We start from the raw sequence: 20,682 nt of genomic DNA, 5'->3' as shown, positions 1-20,682 counted from the left end.
CTTAAAACACCAGTTTCACATGCCCAGATCTGGAGACCTCGGACAGCCCCACAATACAGTGCTCAGGCAGGAAGTTTGTTCACAACCTGTCGGAGCAGCAAGAAGCGCATTGCTACAGAACACCGTTGGTTGACGGTTACAACAAAAGGTAAGTAATGTACAAGTTGTACTTGATATTATTACAATTCCAGTCTATTAAGCCATTAAAAGTTTAACTCTTTTGGTCATGGGACCACAATCGACTTAACTTGGCACTACCGCTGAAGGGTGTTTTATGAAGGTTTTTAAACATTTCAGTAGTACTGTTGGTCAAAGTGGAAATTTAGAGGTGGGATACAGAAATGCAGTGGAAGTGTGCAAAATGTAAGGGGGTGGAATTTGATAGTTTTACAATGATGGCAGTAGAAGGCAGTATTGCGTATACCAAACCCACTTCGACCACTGAGTAGTAGGATGTTACATTGAAAGGGAACAATGAAAGTTCTTCAGAGGTGCATTCAGTGCTTTCACAGCTTATGTCCTTTAATCCTACCCATGTAATGCCCTCGTTTTCACTCTTATCCTACGCTGTAATATAAATTGTGAAAAAAAAAAAAAAAATGTAGAAAAACACAAATCTGAAAAAAAAAGACAGCAAACTTGCCTTTACAAACCATCGCCGCTTTAAATTTTCACTGCAAAGTCGCCGATTTCCGGGGACTTGCAGAAATCGGCCTTTCATACATTTACCCCCTGGTGTTAAATCACTTGAACTAGATTCCTATCTGATTGCTTCTTAGTAACAACCTAGCTAAATGGAAAAGTATTGTACCCAAGCCTCCTGCCAAATTAAAAGCAGGGGCTCAGAATTTAGAAATAAAAGTAAAATTAGTGAAATGCACCTTTGTCCCAAGTCTGTGAGCTCACCATGGATCTCACCAGGGTAGGTGATTCAGATGTCAAACAGGGTAAATATGAAAGGGTGAAATGGAACCCAGGCTATCGCTTCATTCCACTGTATGTGTCTTCAAGAGTTGAAGACTATGGGCCTGAGTCATTAAGGAAAGTAAGGCAAAAAAAGGTAATTGTTCTCAGGGACAAACCATGTTACAATGCAAAGGGTGCAAATTAGTTTATTATTTTGCACATAAGTTAAATACTGGCTGTTTTTTTCATCTAGCACACAAATCCTTGATAGTTTTATTTGTACACTGAAATTTAAAGTTGATGTAGGACATGCCCTACACCAACTATAAATCTGTCATCACATTTTAAATTTACCTCACCCTCCAATGCAACATGGTTGGAAAGTTACTCATTTATTAAGCTTTGCTCTCCTTAATGACTCCGGCCCTATGTTTCCTCCTGACTGAGGATAGTATATATACTGTTTGGAATGTGTGAATGTCACACTACCTAGAGAACACATAACAAGTCCCGTGCAAAAAGCTATTTTTGCTGATGTGATTGGGACGTCACTAATGGGCAGTGTTACTTTGGTGACATCTGCAGTTGATTTGGTAACATCTAAGGATAACATACCTTAAAATTTTCGACCCACTGAAGAACCAAGGGAGCATCGCTTCCACAATTCCTGGATACCTTCTCTAGTTCTTCCACTAATTTCTTTAATACAGAATTTGCCATTTCAGTGCTGAATGAATCTGTTCCAGAGATATGATCCCTGTAAAAACAAAGAGCATTTGTCAGCCAAGGCAGCAGCAAAAGAATTCACAGCATACTTATTAATGTGCTATTAATTATGAAATTGAAATGCCAAAGAGATGATAGAGCACATTTGAATTTAATGAAAGATGGCTATAAAGCCTTATAGAACTGAGTCATATAGGGAAAATATATTTTGTTGCAAATATTTGTTACACATTTTACAAAAAATGTTTAGCAAAACATAAGTGTAATTTATTCTGCATATACAACATTATATACCTGTTTATTGTTTGTATTAATAATATATAGCACATATCCTGTTAAAGTAAAATTTAGTGTGATGCAGAGATAGTTTTACATGCCCATGTTTTCATGAGTTTTACCCACAGTCCCACAGTCCAGAAATATACTGCCAACTGGCTTCTGACAAAAATGTACTCATGTTTGTGTGGCAGTAAAATTAGACTTAAAGCTCAAGTGGGTCAGGAACTGATGTGACTGAGTCAGAATTGTCTGCGGGAAAGTACTACATAATTTGCTGGTGCTATATAAATAAGACACACACAATATATATGTATCTATAAATATATTATAGCACCAGCACACACATACAGCTTCTTGCTTTTTAACTTTGCTTTTAGTACTTGAGAACATAAGGATTCCATACACTTTGTTGTGACCCCAACGCTAAATTAACAGAAACCAGCCCCCTGGACACATTCAGCTTCAGTCACATTGAACTATGAAACAGACAGGTTTTTAAACTTGACACTTCTCCCACAGCCCTAGCTTGATGGGCAGGTGACACTCCCATCATTTCTTTAAAGTTCTCATCAGTGGTTCTCACTGCAGACACACCCTGTCAGCCTGCTGTATATATAGTATCCAGGTGCTTGGCACTCCTAAATAACAGGTGTACATTACCCTGTTGCTTTCCTCAGTACTTCATTTGTATGGATAATACAATAAAATCAATTCCAGCTAAGGCTGCACTCAAGGATTTAAGACAGACTGTAGATGTATCAAAAAGACATATTTAATCCATTCCAACTTTTCAGTACATTGCATTAAAATGATAGAATGAATTAAATACACCTTTTTGATACAACTACAGTCTGTCTTTAATCCTTGATTGCCGCCTCACCTGTAAAAATAATAAATATATATATATATATATATATATATATATATATATATATATATATATATATATATATATATATATATAAAATTATTATTATCATCATCTTATAATCAAGGACGACACCAAGATTCTCCACATGATCTGAGTTTGGCAACTCAGAACCCACAAGCTTGAAAGCCTGATTGTCCCATGCTATTTGCAGTAGACATACTAACACTGGGTGGAATAATCAGATGTCATAGCCTGGACTAGAACTACTATACAGAAAATACTCCACTGTATCTGTTCTTTGTTCCATATACTAAGAACCCAATAAAAATCCTCAATGGCTGTCTAGCTGAGCTCCCGGAGTGGATGAGTGCAAGTTGGCTGAGTTGAGTCCTGATAAAAAAGGTTTTTACGATGGGAGGTCACCCATCAAATAACAAGACTGCAACTGAGTCAACCAATCAGGAATAGAGCTCTGTGGAACGCTGCTGGGCAGGGTGAAAATAAGTGTACTCCTGAAGACTCTCTGACCTGCCAGTGAAAAACGATCCATCAAGTTCACAGACATTCAGGTGCTCTATTATAATCCCATGGTCCCCAGTACTAAATACTGCAGAGAGGTCAATGAGGATTAAGATCATAAAATCGCCTCTGTCTCTTACCACTAAAAGATCATTCAATCCATGAAGTACTATGTCTACTGAATGCTCACTGAAATGCATCATAAATATCATGTGTGGACAGTAGGCTTGCAACCACTTTCTCAATAACTTTCCCTAGAAACAGACGGTTTGATAGCGGTCTGTAGTCTGAGTATAAAAAGATTTATTGTATTAAAAAAGGTCTGACAACTGCTTCCTTTAGTGATTCTGAAAAAATGTCAATCTGCTAAAAAAAATTAACTATTCTGAACAATTAAATCAACTAGAAGGTGTGTTGAGACTGCGTCCAGATCACAACTGGTAAGACACAACACTATGACAATCTTCTACATAAAGGGGGACAAAGCTTGTCTAAAAGGCCAGATCACCAACAATCACAAGCCTAGAACCCTGGAACTTGCTTGACAATACTGTTGGGATTCCAGCCTGTATGGAAGATACCTTATCAGCAAAGAAGATTGCACACTCTTTGTACCTTGACTGGGAGAGAGTTGCATTGGGTTTCTGACATGCTGGTCTGCAAAGTCTGTATACCATACAGAAAAGGTGAGCTTGACATGAAATCTGACTTTTACAGGTGGATTGTGGGATGGTATTTTTCAGTATGCTTGATTAGTTTTATTTTACCCTCTACCATGCAAGTCTTTCACCACTACCTTTACAGCCTGCAACCCCATTCTTCCGCTCTCCAATACTACTGTGAAACCAAGATGCTTAGCAGTGTGATATGTGTGGTTGTGTACAAACAGGGATGTTAGGGCCGCTATGGATAGTATTGCTCCTATTATAGTAAGACACAATAACAAGGGTCGTCACAAGCACCCATTATGGATCCAGATTTCCTGTCAGACCCTAGGATGATACCCAGTAATCTACATGAGCAAAGTTCAATTTTGAGGGGTTATGACTGAGAAGCAAATTGGGTGGTGGTCTCTTTGAATTATTATCCAAGGACTTGGGTAAATTAAAAGCACTTTATTAACCTGTACCATTCCTTGCATCATACTATATATACATGTCCGATTTCTATTTAACAGATAGAGTTTTTATCCGCAATGAAAGACATCTATGCTTGTATGAAAAGACAGCATTACATTAATAAGATATTTTTGGGATATATTTTTTTTTTATGATTCTAATCTATAAGTTAAGAGGAGTTATTTGTGGAGAGCTCCTCTAGCTAATGAATACCAGACGTTTGTTTATACTGACAAGTATGTGATTATTGCTACTCTCACTGCAGATTTTTTTTCAGACTTGTTTGATAAATGTTAATATATGGTGTTACTTTGCAGCTTGTGTCCATTATTTGAACTCTGCCAATTGTTTATGTTTCATTGAATGTGCATGGGATCTAGAGCGCTGTCATTTTCTTTTTTTCTTTTTAGATTATTAATTAAGGGACTGTGGCATACCTCCTCATGACAGCTGCCGGTTCTTATTTATTGATTATATTTTTGTAGAAAGGGGTTCAGACGATTGGCGAACAACTTAGCAAAAAATTTCAAATCGGTGTTAAGCAACGCTATAGGCCTGTAATTCTTACAGTCTGAGTGATCCTTACAAGGTTTCGGTATTGTGATAATTTGTACCTCTAGCTTCTCGGGCGGGAAGCTACCGCTCGTCAAAACATTATTATACAGGTTGGTGAGGAGCAGAGCCAGTTCCGTCTGAATCTTGGTGCAAAAGGCGTTAACAAATCTATTCGGATCAGGGGCCCTGTCTTTTGGAGGCATTGAATAACGTATTTGACCTCCCCCTGGGACCAGGGAAGATTGAGTGATTTCAAACTGTCTTCATCTAGTGAGGAGAGATTCAAATGATGAAGGAACATGGATATGGAGGCTCCTGTTAGTTGTAAATTGTCTGTGCCATCCCATAAATTATAAAGGCTGGTGTAGTAATTAGTGAAATGGTTAGCTATAGCCGCGGGGTTGTATATCTTGTGAGCGCTAAAGTTATGAAGGAAAATGTTGTGTACCAATGAATGATAGGTATATTCCCTCACACCTGGAGACTGAAACCGACAAATGTCATACAAATCATGTTCTGCTAACAGTTTTCAAAATACAATAGATCATGTGTATGTATCTCGTCACACAGCATTTTAAGGAAGGGGACTTGACAGGAATTATGAGCATACAGAGACTATAGTCACTGTTTTTTCCTCTAAGAGGCCAATCAGGATCAGATACCAGCCAGACTCTTTCTCAACTTTAACCTGGAGGTGGAATCGAATGTGGACACTAAACAAAATGGCCACACCATTCTCTTTAAATGTATCATTAGCTGAATATCCCACTGGGAACCTCAAATCTCTCAACAGGTAGGAGCTCGGGATGAGAAATGTGTTTCCTGGAGGGCTCCAACATCTGCTCTGCATTTATGGAATGTAGTGAGTGCCAATAGACATTTATTGGGGAAATTGAGTCTCTTAACATTCAAAGAATAAAACCTAACCATGGCCTAGAGAACTGGAGGTTATTCTCGTGTTTTAAATGTGTGTCTCTGCTCTTACAGTTGTTCCTAGAAAGTGGAAAATAACATCTTTTTTTACTTTCATATTTTATATGTATAGACAGATGTGTAATTGTTTGCATTCTAAATGTGTGAGAGTATAAACGGTGATAGCTGTGGGTGGATATTTCATTACTAGTCATTTATGTATGTGTTACTTTTTTAACTGTGCTTTTCAAAGGATGTAAAGGTTAAAATACAGCAAGGGTTAACCTGTGATCCCTAGTGTGATATAGACTGGGGGCCTATAGGGACTCCCTTGTCCGGTATATTCAGTACTGGTTATTTTCCCATCGTTTTTACACACCCTTTTCCTTTTGCTATTAGTTTTCTGTACTATCCTTAGTTGTAGGGCCTCTAGTGTATAAGACCTTGTAATTAAACCCACCTGTTACTTATACTATAACTGCATCTTGATTTGTGTTAGGATGGAATATTCAGAGGGAGGATTGTTACATATATAATGGAATTTGGATGAATTCAAGTAATCAATGTATATGTGCTTATACTTTAAATAGTTAATACAAGTTAATATTCTGCAGGGAAGAATAATCTGTTTGACTGAGGCCTTTACAAAGAAAGAGATAAGGCACATTCTTCGTATTTGTCTGTACCAAAGTAGAAGAAGATTAGATTAAACTAGATGTGTAGTGGGCCCCTCCAACGACAAATTCTGTATAAGGGGTGTAAATAACTTATGGGATAAATTAGTTTAAAGGAAATAGCGCAGGGCACTTGTTTATATAATTGCAACCGTACTTATTTTTGATATTGTGTGTTTTGGTAAAGGAAATATCTTTATTTCTGAGACCAGGGGAGGAAATTTTTTTGTTTTATCTTTGCTAGAGGAAATGCATTATTTCTGAGGTATATACCTGAAGCAATAAGCCTTTGTTGAGGAAGGCTTTTGTGTATTTTGGAGTAGGGAAATGACTTGTTTCGGGTTTTGTAACTTTTCTTTGGGAATGTGTATTCTGCAACTGTCTGAAGAAAGGACCCATTTTAATCTCATGTTAATTAGACCCTTTGATGTGTGAGGGTCATCATCATATATTTATTTATAAAGCGCCACTAATTCCAAAGCACCTCCAGGCACAGGATGGTTTTAATAGACTTGCTGTTAGATTTCCTGTGTCTAAAACAAGATGCAGGAAATCACAGCAAGTTTTAGGATATCACAGATAAGTGTAAATATTGTTAGCTTTGCATTGCATGTAAATCCATGTTTGGGTAAACACAATGCATCTTGATTCTAAAAATAGCTCAGACCTCAGCGGGCTGGCTTACCATGTGAGGCTGTGCCCAAAACTGTATTAAAAGCACTGTTTTGTATTGAAAATTGTTCTTGTTTCATCTGACCTGCTCACTGGTACCTTTAACATGGTGAGCAAATAAGCATCACTTGCTTCAAAGACCTGCTTGAAAGCTTTTATATCCCTGTGACCTACAGATTAGACCCAACTCTAATCCGTTCCCAGCTGTTCTGAGATATGGACCCAGCTTCCTGATACCTCCACTCTGCCCACTACCCAGCAGCTCTGGTCAGTGTGATAGGCCAGGGGGGATCCATCCACAGGAACCCTGGTCGATAGGAAGAGGTGAGGGGTACCAGCCCAGGTACACCAGTAACGGGGTACACTCACAGCATCAGTTACCCAGAAGAAACCTGGTACTGGATGTCGGTAAGGAGTCCAGTGGTGGCAGCATTTGTAATCCCCTCCTACTGCGGTTAGAGGGCGCATTTGGGATAATGAAAGGGAACGATGACTAAGTAAGCCCAGTCGATTCCCAGCAGCTACAGACAGGGTGGCATAGGCAGTCCATCCTGTCACAGGGGGGTAGTGCTAAAACACATCCCGTGTTACTAAAACTCTGCCCAGCAACAGAAAATGAGTGCTGCACCCATACTTGCATAAAATAAAGAAGAGAACATTTGGATCTTGTGGCTTTTGTCTCTGTCTTCATAATGATTGGTAAAAACTAAGCTATAACACATGCAATTGCATCCACTGACTTATTGTCCACTTCTAGACATACACTGAGCTATTTCACGTAACATACACCACGTAAACGGACATATGTTTGAACATGAATCAGACACAATGTGGGTGACGTCCCAAGGGTTAAACAACCACTATTTGCTACATAGCGGTCCGGTAAAAATTAGAGTGGTTGACCACAATTAGACAATGACATCAAGTATAAATAATATACCACATTAGATTATAATTATATTTGCAGTTGTCTCAGCATTCTCTGTCTAATAGTCAAGGAATTCCTTAGTGTTCCTACAATTTAAAATTGCTTGTACAGTATATAGTATATTATGCATGTTAAGGGGGACTGACTCAACATCCTGGCTGTCAACATTTTTCCAGACTGCCGTGAAGGCATGTCCTTCACCATGGTGAAAGGAAGAGCTAAGTACACTCTGGTGGTGTGGTGGGGGCGGGGGGGACATGGTATGCTCCCTCATGATGTGAGCATGCCATCAACCTGCCATGACCGATTCCTCATCTTGGCATGACCACGCACCTACTTTGTGTGCTGCTACGGCTTTGCACCAAATGCAGGGAGGAAAGTTTATTTATACTTGTCTTCTAAGTTATACACCTTATGGGTACATACTCATCCACCTAATAATGCACTGCATTCACTAGCTTAAGAAGGCATCAAAACTTCTATATTTATTGCACTTTAGCTAAACACCAAATGAACCTAGAATAAGCTGTGGCAGGGTCAGTCCAGCTTTTGTAAAAAGAACAGTAAATACAGATAAAATGTTTCTCATTGTGATTGGTGAACAAACTGTAGTGCAACATATTACAAACGGATGTGTAATACATGTACAATAATTTTACTACCCAGTGGTATAATTCCAACATAATAGAGCTGATGATGCGCTACAGCACACCAGTGGTGTGCAGTCATTCTACTTCGCCCAATCCAGATTAGATGGAGTGGTGGATGGGTGAATGCCCCACTCCCCATCCTTCTCTCAGCGCACCTTGCTGTGAGCCAGCAATGCTAATCACTGTGACTTTGTGCCACAAGTTTAAAAAATGCATTAAGTGTAAAAGACATAATCAAAATGTGTCTAAAAAATATTATTAGTATGAGGAAAACAGTGATGTATTGTAGAAATTTGAATGGCATTCAAAAGAGCTATTTTGAAATAGTGTGGTGTGCCACAATTGCAGTACGCAAGTACACAGTAGTACAAATGTTCACTAAAACATATGGCATGTTATTTTTTGTACAGTCAACCACAAAACAAATTCACGTAAGCACATGGATTTACAACAGTACAGGCAAATTAAGTCTTTTATTTCCCCAGGCTAAAAATTGAGAAAATAACTTCTAATATTATATTGTAGCTTTTATTAGTACCATTAAGAGCAAGCTGTGATTTAAAAGTTAGAAATGTGCATAAAAGAGGACTGTTGAGCAGTTTTGGTGCAATTTTTGTGATAGAATTGTATTATTTACATAAAAATTATACTTATGTGTGTTTTTTATTTTAACAGTATTATGAACTGCCAAGGTCGTAGTCAAAGTAAAACTGGGCATAGGGATATAATTATAAAGCTCTGACCTTTTCCTAAGAGACCATTTTCAACTTTATTGCCTATTCATAATAGTGTAGTACTCTTTTTCCAAGGGCACATTTTGTTTTACACTACCCTTACTTTTTTAATAACATATAATATGCCTATTATTAATGGTGAGAATTTTTCCATTTCATCAAAATTTAGTTAAAATCTTCTGAAAACATTATACCGTCATGTTATCATGCTATGTTCACCGTTTGATTTCACGGAGTTGAAAATTAATATAGACACCTATGGAGTTAATTTACCCTTCATAATTGATTTAATTTGGTTCATACCTTTTCAAATATATAGTCCACTTTTTTAATAAGGTGTTTACCTATGAAGAAATAACCTTCATATGGTGAAGGAACGCATCAGGATAAAGGAAGTCTTTAGGAGACAGTGGATTTTATTTGTGATCACTATTAAGTTAGCGATGGGTTGCACTGTATCTATCTTTAAACCGCTGGTGTGCGATGAAACTGATTTCTGCTGTAGGTCTGTATGACTGACCAGCCAGTGCAAGAGTCGTGCTGGTGGAGTTTACACCATAGAGGGCAGAGAGGAGGACGGTAAGGCTGTTCTAGCAAACAATTGGACTTCTAGGAAACTGGGCATATACACAGTTGCCACATTGCCACCTCCTTGACTTCCTTATTGGATTGGGGCATTGCTTTGTGTAAAAGCACAATTCTAATCACTGCATTGCAGGTCTGTAGCAGGATTTTACATTTGTTTACTACACTTCATCTGCGGCTACAATTGGCCCACTATATCAGCTTGTTGGAATTTGTGTTCCTAATACCTGAGCTATGGGATTCTGCTTAAAAGTCTGAATGCTACTGATCAGTAACAAGGGAACTAACTATTCTATATCATGCAGCAGTAGGAATATACATACGCTTTTTATCTAATCACTGAAAGTCTATTGACTCTGGCATCTATTTATGAACGACACCGTTACATCCTGTAAACATAAGAGGATCCCATTTGCATAAACAGTAGTTTCCTGATATATATTACTCATAATAAAAAAATCTGATTATATTTATATATATATGTGTATATATATATATATATATATATATATATATATATATATAATATATTTTGTGTCAGTCCATGCACTTACATTTTTTTTTTAGCATTCTTTTGTCTGTTTTGTGGGAAGGTACAGTTCTCCCTGAATAAGCTGTGGAACTGTTCTGGCAATTCTTAGTATAAGGCCTGCTGGCATTTGTCCTTGCACTTCTCACTGTTTTACTTTACTACTTCATATGAACACTTCACACTATTTTCATTGCTTTATGAATATGCCACACAGATATCAAAGGTACAGTACCCGCAGGGTCACTGTACAGAGCTTGGTTGGAGTATACAGGATCCACTAGTAACTCCGGATATATAAAGTCACTTTTCACTCCATAGCGTATATATAAACATGTCAGATTTAAGGCATCTCTCCATTTCAGTAAAAGTGCATTTAAACATATTAGTTATGTATTCACTTAGTTGAAAGCTCATAAATGGGTGATATCTCCATTACTAATAAATACTGAAGTATATGTTATTGTTATACTTGCTGTCTACAGAAGGAATTTGACTGAAGGCTAGATACAATACTGGGAAGAGTGACACCTATAGGCTATAAAACAAATGGCAGATTCAATAGATATGTTTAAGAAAGGGTTAGACAAATTTTTAGCGGAAAGGTGTATCCAGGGATACGACCGTTAATTTAAAATAAAGGATAGTAGTGGATATAGGGTAAAAATTGGATTGCAATATTAAGTCTGGGGGGATTTTCAAAATTGAAACAGATGGGCGGTTGCCTACTCTGGATTAATTTCAAATATAAGTGCAGGATCGCAGGAGATCCAAAATAGGTTGAACTTGATGGACTGGTGTCTTTTTTCAACCTCATCAACTATGTTACTAAATGTGTTTTACAAATGTGTGGATAACTCAATCATTAAATAGTGAAGGCAAACCTCTTGAACATCTGCACCTTACTTAATTATAGAATGCCATGGGGTATGTCCAATGTTTTACTTACCATGGTTGAGTTTCCAGCCAGTCGCCCAGGTGGTAACGTACCCTCTGGGGAAAACGTCCATACATATTTCCAAACTGCTCCTGAGGCATTTTGGACACATAATGCCAAACAGAGGAAGTTTTGGCCATATTTGCAAACATGCCTTCTGCAATAAATAATAAAAGAGATGCTGTAATTAAAGGGCATATGCAATCTCACATTCCATATGTGTATGCTGTAATATAGTGTGTGGCTTTTATGGAGCACCTACACTTGTATTACGTTTGTCAATATCTGAAAGTAATCATTAAAAATACTTTATCTAATGTGCTTTTCCCTTACAATTCTTTATTTATAGCTTAGATTTATTTTGTTTGATGACAAATAAAGACCAATTAACTAGAGACTAGTGAACTCCAGTTTCACGGCAGAGCAGCCCAAGTTCCGATTATACAATCTTCCAATTCCTCTTTTACTTCCACATGATGTTGAATGACATTCTGTACTATATTAGTAAATTCTGCATTTTGCAGCTGCTTAGTGATGTGGTTGTGATATACCAAGGGAGAAGTCTGGACAGAGCAAAAATGGTAGGGGAATTCTGAGCAGAACTAAAGTGGCGGGGGAACTCCAAGTGGAATACTGCAAGCTGCATTACTGCCTAATCACTCAGTTGTTCTAACCTGCTCCTTCCTCTTCTTGGAGTCCCTTGTGCTTCTCTATTTCTGCAATATAAAGCAGGTATGGAGAACTACAGGGGCCCAGTGGTCGGGTAAGAAAATGTCGGGTCCCCATCTTTAAGTCTGGAGCCCCTCCAATGCTCCCAAAAGAGCAGGTACTTGAGGCCTGGGTGCACATACCGCACTGCTTATGCTCACAAGAGGAAGTATACAAAACTGTGCATCCAAATGTGGAATGAAACAAACATTCCCTGCAACAGTTTTTAAAAGGTACTATTTTATCTTTTCATGCCAGGGTTAATTATGATATTCAGACAGGAAAATTGATTTGTATATCTTTTCTTTTTTAAAAGAGTTGTTATGGGCACAGACATTGTTTATAATGTACATTTGTTGATTTTTTTTTATTTGGGATTTTTTTTTGGTTATACAATTTGTTTTTAAAAACAAGATTAACATTTTTCTTTTCAAAGCAAATATGTTCCAAATGCTGAACTTTCTATAACTGTGTGACCTTAGCTAATCGACTCACAGACCACTAAATATTAAAACACATAGAAGATGAACATTTGCCAAAATGTTGCTCTCAACTCTGGTTAAAACCAATGCAGATACATCCTGCCAGAGTTATGACTCAAGCATACAGATGCATAATAATTAAACAGCATAGAGAAAAAAGTGTCCACCTCCTCCTTTGCATCTGATTTTGAGTTAGGAGCAAATTCATATACTGTCTGCAAAAGTTACATGTGGAAAAAACATTTTGTGTAAAATGCAGGGGTAGGCAGGCCATCTAGCCCCACTCGATTACCATCTAATTTCTAAATTTTTCCTGCAAGCCTAGTTAAAACCAATGCAGACACACCTAGTCAGGCACACAGTCACACACTAGGGGTATATTTACTAAACGGCGAGTTTGAAAAAGTGGAGATGTTGCCTATAGCAACCAATTAGATTCGAGTTATCATTTATTTAGTACATTCTACAAAATGACAGTTAGAACCTGATTAGTTGCTATAGGCAACATGTACACTTTTTCAAACCCACAGTTGTTTGGGCCAGGTGGATGGATTTCCTCGCTGATAGCCTGGTCTACTTCATGCACAAGTTTTTAAAAAGTAACATAAATCATTGCATCACTGAGTGGTAATAACAATTTTGCAATGCAAAGCGATGTCCTCTTTCTTCAAGCTGACTTTTTAATTTATTTATGGTTATTGATTTTTTTCTGCATTGCAGCTTAAAACAACATGTAAATGTTATTTTAATGTCTACAATATCGTTCATCTTTTTGTCAGCATAAAAAGGGTTACTAGGAAACTAGGGTTTCATTTCAGTACAAAAAACACTGCACAACTTCTCTTTTCACCACACCATAATAATAATCCATCTCCTGATAACAGTATTGTTTTTTTTAATCAAATATTTTTATTTAAGTTTTCAAACATACAACTAAAACATAACAAAAAGTAGCTAGCACACAATTCCAGTTCTTTCGAATATACAAGCCTGCAAGAAAATGTGTATAAAACGCTAATCATATAAGCAACGCACAGTTCAAGTGAATATCCAATGTAGCATTTGACCCAAACAGATATAGCTTCCTCTCCCACCCCCTCCCACACCTAGCATGTGACCCCTGAGCCTAACACCCAGTCATCCAGCAGGTGCATACACACAAAGGAGTAGGATTATAAAGGTAAGGGGGGAGGGGAACTCAAGGTGGGTCAAAATCTGCCGCCATTGATCTCACAGCATATCTAGACTTCATAGTGTTTCTGGATTGGTAGTTAAACTGTTCATGTTTCACAGCCTTATTTACTAAAACCACCCAGGCAGCAAAACTAGGCCCATTATTGGCCATGCACTTTCGGGCTATTGTGACCTTAGCAAATTCAAGGAGATTGATGACATATCTGGTTGCGCTCCTGTCAAGCAGCAAATCCACTCCAAGACCGAACAAACAAGTCTCGGAAAATAACAATGGAATCCTGATGCCCATATCCCCAATGCCGTCCATCACTTCTGACCAGAAGTCCCTAACCACAGGACAATCCCACAGAATGTGCCAGAAGTTAGCAGGGGTTCCCCTACTTTTTGAGCAAGCAAAATCAGCTCTGGACACCCATCTGGTGCAGCCTGTGTGGGGAATAATAGACTGTGTAATATGTATAGCTGCACTTGCCTAAATCTGCTACAGGAGGTGGCCCCCCTGGCATTGTCAAGAATGGCACTCTAGTCTACACCATCCAAGAGGCCTAAGTCCACCTCCAACCCCATCCGCAACCCGCCCAAGTCATCAGGAGCAAATAAAGAAAGCACATTGACATACAGAATCGAAATGGTCTTAGTTGTGCCCACCTGACCAAGAAGTGAGAAGGGCCAGGCCAAAGGAAATAAGAACTCTGCCAAACTGGGCATTCAGGACATGCCGGAGCTGCAGGTAAGTAAAGAATAGACAGTTTGGGAGTGAAAATTACAATTGTAGCTGCGCAAAAGATTTAAGAATGCCATGGGAATAGATTTGACTCAGGGATGTGATCCCTGTGGAACACCAACGGGGGAATTGCCGCAATTTATACACTTGTGATCCAGCAAAGAGATATGAAAAACAAGCACTGTTAGGGGTCCCTGAGGACTGGGTTTGGGTTGGGAAACACTGTTGTACTACATTACCTTTTTCCTGTGTACTGCTCTACCAAAACATTGCTTTGCCATAGTCTTGCCTTGTTGTTGTTTTACCACTTATTGCATTGCTGATTGCATTGCCACTGTTATACGTCCCTGGTCACGACCCGGACTTCTACATTACCTAGTCCCTGACACCATCATGGACCTTGCACCATCCTGAATGTTGCCTAAATAGTTTCCTGCACCATCTGGGCCCTCCAGGACTCGGTACCACCTCAGCCCCTGCACCATCATGGCCCCATCTAGGCATCTCTACATCATGGCTTTAGTACCTTGCAGACCGCTGCACCATAGTGAACCCCACTAGGCCTATTGTTCCCATTTGCTCCTTTTGTCTCTCATTATCCCCTCCCTTTATAATATAAGCGCCCACTGGAAGAGTTCTCTAACCTATGTCTCATGTACTCTACATCTCAGGTCTGTACCCTAAGGGCCTGAGTCATTAAGGAGAGCAAGGCAAAAAAGGAGAAACTTTGATCCTGGACAAACCATGTTGCAATGCAAATTAATTTATTTGCACATAAACAAAATACTGGCTTTTTGTCATCTAACACACAAATACGGTACTTTATAAATGTATTTTACACTGACATTTAAAGTTGATCTAAGACATGCCCTAATCCAACTATGCCCCTACAATTTAGATTTACCTCCCTTCCAATGCAACAAGGTTTTGCCAAGGTGCACAGTAATTTCTTTTTTTTTTTTCTTTGCTCCCCTTAATGACTCAGGCCCCAAGTCTCAGGTCCGCCCACTTTCTGTCCTTTTTTTGAGTTGTGCTCTATTGTTTTTGTATACAATGCATTTTGTTCTGTTAATTGCATCCATGCTTTTATTATTCTTCTTCTCTGAACCCATTGTTCTTATCTGTATGCACTTATGTCATTTTGTTGTATGTTGTAACCTCCTATGTTACATACATAGTTACATAGTTGATGAGGTTGAAAAAAGACACCAGTCCATCAAGTTCAACCTATTTTGGATCTCCTGCGATCCTGCACTTATATTTGAAATTAATCCGGAGTAGGCAACCGCCCATCTGTTTCAATTTTGAAAATCCCCCCAGACTCAATATTGCAATCCAATTTTTACCCTATATCCACTACTATCCTTTATTTTAAATTAACGGTCGTATCCCTGGATACACCTTTCCGCTAAAAATTTGTCTAACCCTTTCTTAAACATATCTATTGAATCTGCCATCACAACCTTCCCTGGCAATGAATTCCATATCTTGACTGCCCTTACTGTAAAGAACCCCTTCCTTTGCTGGTTGTGAAATTTCCTCTCCTCTAACCTTAGGGGATGACCACGTGTCCTGTGTATGGTCCTTGGGGTAAAAAGTTCCCATGAAAGCTCTCTGTATTGACCCCTAATGTATTTGTACATAGTAATCATATCTCCCCTTAGACGCCTCTTTTCTAAAGTAAACATGCCTAAACTGGCTAACCTTTCCTCATAACTTAATGACTCCATACCCTTTATCAATTTTGTCGCCCTTCTCTGAACCCTTTCTAGTTCCAAATTATCTTTTTTATAGAGTGGTGCCCAGAACTGTACTGCATATTCAAGATGAGGTCTTACCAATGATTTATACAGTGGCAAAATTACACTGTCTTCCCTTGCATCTATGCCCCTTTTTATGCATGCCAATACTTTGTTTGCCCTTGCAGCTGCTGCTTGACATTGAGCACTATTGCTAAGTCTACTGTCTACGAGCACTCCCAAATCCTTTTCCATTATAGATTCTCCCAAATTAATTCCATTTAATTTATAGATTGCGTTCTTGTTTTTGATCCCTGAATGCATAACCTTACATTTATCTGTGTTAAACCTCATATTCCATTTAGCCGCCCAATCCTCCAGTTTATTTAAGTCCCTCTGTAGAGAAGCTACATCTTGCTCTGATTTTATTACCTTACAGAGTTTAGTGTCATCTGCAAAAATAGAAACTTTACTCTCTAAACCATCACCAAGGTCATTAATAAATATATTAAAAAGGAGTGGTCCCAGCACGGAACCTTGAGGAACTCCACTTAAGACCTTTGACCAATTGTTATTTTCTTTGAGCAAGAATACATTTAAATATATTCATTTTATTATGATTTTCAGGAGTTTATTTAGTAACATCATTTGTGTGTAATAACTGCCAAAACTGTGAGTTATAATATCATTGCATCTAAAATGTGAGTTATATGGTCATCCCTTCAATGTTCATTAGGAAAACCTTTGTAAGATAAGAAAAAAATGCACCCTAATGTGAATTATTCTGGATATTAGAAGTCATCATCCCCCTGACTCCTTCAGGGACCTGAGGAAGTAGTACAAGTCCCTTGATTTAGGTTATCTCAGACAGATAGCTTCAAAAGGATTTTTGTAAAGCTAGGTACACACTACAGAATTTTCCGACCAATGTGTTATTTATAACGATTTTTTCTAACGACTGAAAGTTTTTTTTTCCTGATCAGCATGTTGATTCAGGCACACACGCTATACATGTTTTAAAAGATTTACCCTCAGGTCTGTGCTCTTCATCTGTCAGTGCCGCCAGCTGAAAAGATCATGACCCTGTAAACTCTATGGAGATTCTGATCGTGAGTGCGCACACACTGCAGGATAAGAAGGATGTAGTTCCATAGCCGATTTACAATTTTGCTGCACAATCAAATTAAACTATTACCTGTGCTTTGTAAAAAAAATTGTCATCGCTGGCGCGTACACACTAATGCAATATTGGGCTGAACGATCGTAATAAATAGAGCAGTAAGTCATGTTTTCCAAAGTCAGGGGTAAGTGACACTTGTAGTCAAACTGGGGTCCCCAGTAACTCTCAATACCAACACTAATGGAAAAAACATATCTACTAAGATGATACTGACAAGTAAAAATAGCCCCAATGTTCCCTCATTCACATGGTTTATTTATTACACTCACAAACAATAAACAGAAAATATCAGGTTAATAAAAAACTAAAGTTTACTGAAGAAAAAGAATAAACAAAGTGGTGGACGTTCCATGCAGAAGTTTAAAAGCAAAGACCTTCTCTGCCCACTGATGTCCTGATACTAGGTGCAAGCAGCAAGACTATAACTGCGCTCCTTCTGGAATATTATACCGGGGTGAAAATGGTCAATTATTCCAGGTCCAAGTCATATCATTTACACATGAGCCTCTTCACACTTTATTTACTAACACAGATACAATGTATTTAATGATAACATACTGTGGAGATAATTTGAGTCATGCAAAATGGGTAAGGAGCAGTGTAACTCAGCCTTGCTCCCGCCACGCATGCCTTGATTTCTGCCAAAGCGCTCAGTGTTTGATGTGGAGCAGCTGTTTGATCTCGCTAAGGTGAGAAGTGATGGGCAGAGTGAGGTCATAACTTAGTAAGTCATATACATATGCTCAGCGACAATGTGAGATAAAGAGCACAATTTTTGCATTTTTACTCCGCAAAAGGACATGCTTTCACTTATTGTACCTGTTATCCTCGGAGTTGTGAGTGAAAATTAGTGAAATCAAGCTGTATTTAGCACTTCTGGTATTACACATGGACAAATGACGTACAAGGCGACTCACGCTGGCTTGATTCGCCCCTAAGTGCTGTAAACACCCTTAATAATGTAGCAGACAGTAGTTGTTACCAAACAGGTTCAAATTACAAATAGGGCAAACATAAAAGCTGAATTCATAAACAGACAAATGCATGACGTAGCAGCTGCAGATGTAAAGCTGAAACAAGGCAAACCAGATAACTATGACAGGCTTCTGTGCATGCACCAGTAATACAGTCAGAGTAAAACATCAGCTCTTCAAAAATCTACACTTTGGGCTTCATTAACAATGGGCAAGAACAATACAAAAATGTGTATGACTGCAAAGTGCATATATTTGGAAGGGATTTTCTGCCCTATGCCATGTGGTGGCTACCCCTTTGCAAGCCCCATCTATGTACCTATGTACCACACAAGCACTCAAGGAGCAAATGTACAATGTCTATGCACTACATCATTTAAGCAACTTTTCTTTACTGGATTACTTTACCTCACTGTCTAATTAACCAACTCAACTCAAGTTTATACCACTTGGAGTAGGATGTCACTAGGCTTGAGTCAATTGATTGGCTGTATTTTCATGAATATTGCTATAGTACAAAATGCTGCCTCCACTCTGTATGAGTGACAAATACAGCACACTTTAAAATGTAAAGCTTTCCAATTTAGGATAATAGTACAATGTTGTATATGAAGTGCTAGAGATAAAATGTTGGTTGCTATGTTATTGCTTGATACAGTGGCATACCATAAAACTTGATAGATAGATATAAAAATAATTCTATGCACCTTAACATGCGCATTTGTGCAAATGTGCCTAGACTTCTGCCTGGTCACATAGGTTTACAGAGCAAAAGAAGATTACACAGGCAGCAAGGGAAGAATCTTGGCAGAAAGAAGTCCTTCTCACTGAAGTACAGAAGATATACACCAATAAGCCTTGGGGAGAGGTGCAGAAACAAAATTTAATTTTGTGGATAAAATTATCCTAATGAGTTAAAGGGGTGGAGAAGGTATATTTTCAGTCTTTTTCCGTGCCATTCCCTATCCACAAAAGGAGTTGATTTCTCCAACAGCTGTCAGAGACTTTAACTAGAAAAAAACACTTCCCAGCACAGGACTGGTGTCTCTATGGGCAATCATGAAAGTTTAAAAGCAGCTCTTATTCACCCCCTGGTCTGAAAGTGTAATGAATTAACAGGATTTTGACTGCTGATGTGGAAACTTTGTCACCTCCAGAGGTCCCAATATAATGTGTAATTGTTTTTTTTGTCCTACTCATTATGTATAATGGACAGGGTTCATAAGGAACCCTGTCCATTATATAAAAAAAAACAGAAAACAAACATACATGCACAATTTTAAGTTTAACATCACTTTATTTATGGTTTTCCTTTTTTGGAAAAGCAGTGAATTATACAAAATATACAGTTAGATCAATAGATTCGCATAGTCACATTTGCAAACAGAAATACAGAAAAACAACCAAACAATAAAAACAAAGTGTCTGAGGGACACAGGAATTAGAAAAGGGTACGTACAGTACATGACGAAAGTAACAGTATAGAACCATATGAAGTTTATAACTTCTTGGTGGGAAGGGAGATTATAAATTTTCCCAATTCTGAGCCATTTGAAATTTGCCAGCGCAGGAGATGAGTAAAATTAGTTTGTCAAGGGATCATTGTGATCTTAACCACAAGGTATGTAAGTGAGTCTGTCCTCCACTGGAAGACAAAATTCAATTTGAGGACCTTTTCCAAAGAGTAAGTGCAGAGGTAACGCCTCAGACTCGTAGTTGTTGACCTTGTAGCCTGAAAACCGCACCAAAATCAGACATCTCTTTAAAGAGATTGGGAGTCGAAACCAGTTGTTTAGCAAGGGATAACAGAAGATCGTATTTGAAAAGGGAGATTTTGTCTTCAAACATAGCAATGGCAACCAGTGATATCAGGGTAGCTTCAGATCCTGCTGGCCGGGGGTTCGATAACCAAAGCAAAAAACAGGGGAGAAAAAAGGAAGCCCTGCCTTTAGTAGTGTTGCCTTCTAGGATCCAAATAAACATTATTAGTCTTATAATACCACATTGAGTAACCATCATGCCCCAGGACTTTGGTGGGTATTTGGGATTTAATAGCGTCCTCAGTTTCATGAGGGAAGGGGGGCGG

General features: G+C 38.4%; 1 protein-coding gene across 9 annotated transcripts in view; it reads right to left on the bottom strand.

Moving 5' to 3' along the window:
- Nucleotides 1–20,682, bottom strand: part of STAT6 (signal transducer and activator of transcription 6) — a 331,337-nt gene that overhangs the window by 79,813 nt on the left and 230,842 nt on the right. For all 9 annotated transcript variants that reach the window (XM_075199421.1, XM_075199416.1, XM_075199413.1 and 6 more), the window contains 2 exons: nt 11,608–11,752; nt 1,522–1,663 (listed from right to left, as the gene is read on the bottom strand). In XM_075199421.1, the coding sequence (XP_075055522.1) occupies nt 1,522–1,663; nt 11,608–11,752 (287 nt within the window). The remainder of the gene's footprint in view (nt 1–1,521; nt 1,664–11,607; nt 11,753–20,682) is intronic.

This window comes from Mixophyes fleayi, chromosome 2 (assembly GCF_038048845.1).
Source record: "Mixophyes fleayi isolate aMixFle1 chromosome 2, aMixFle1.hap1, whole genome shotgun sequence".
Taxonomy (NCBI): Eukaryota; Metazoa; Chordata; class Amphibia; order Anura; family Limnodynastidae; genus Mixophyes; species Mixophyes fleayi.
The sequence above is the reverse complement of the archived record's forward strand: the minus strand, read 5'-3'. Positions and strand labels throughout refer to the sequence as shown.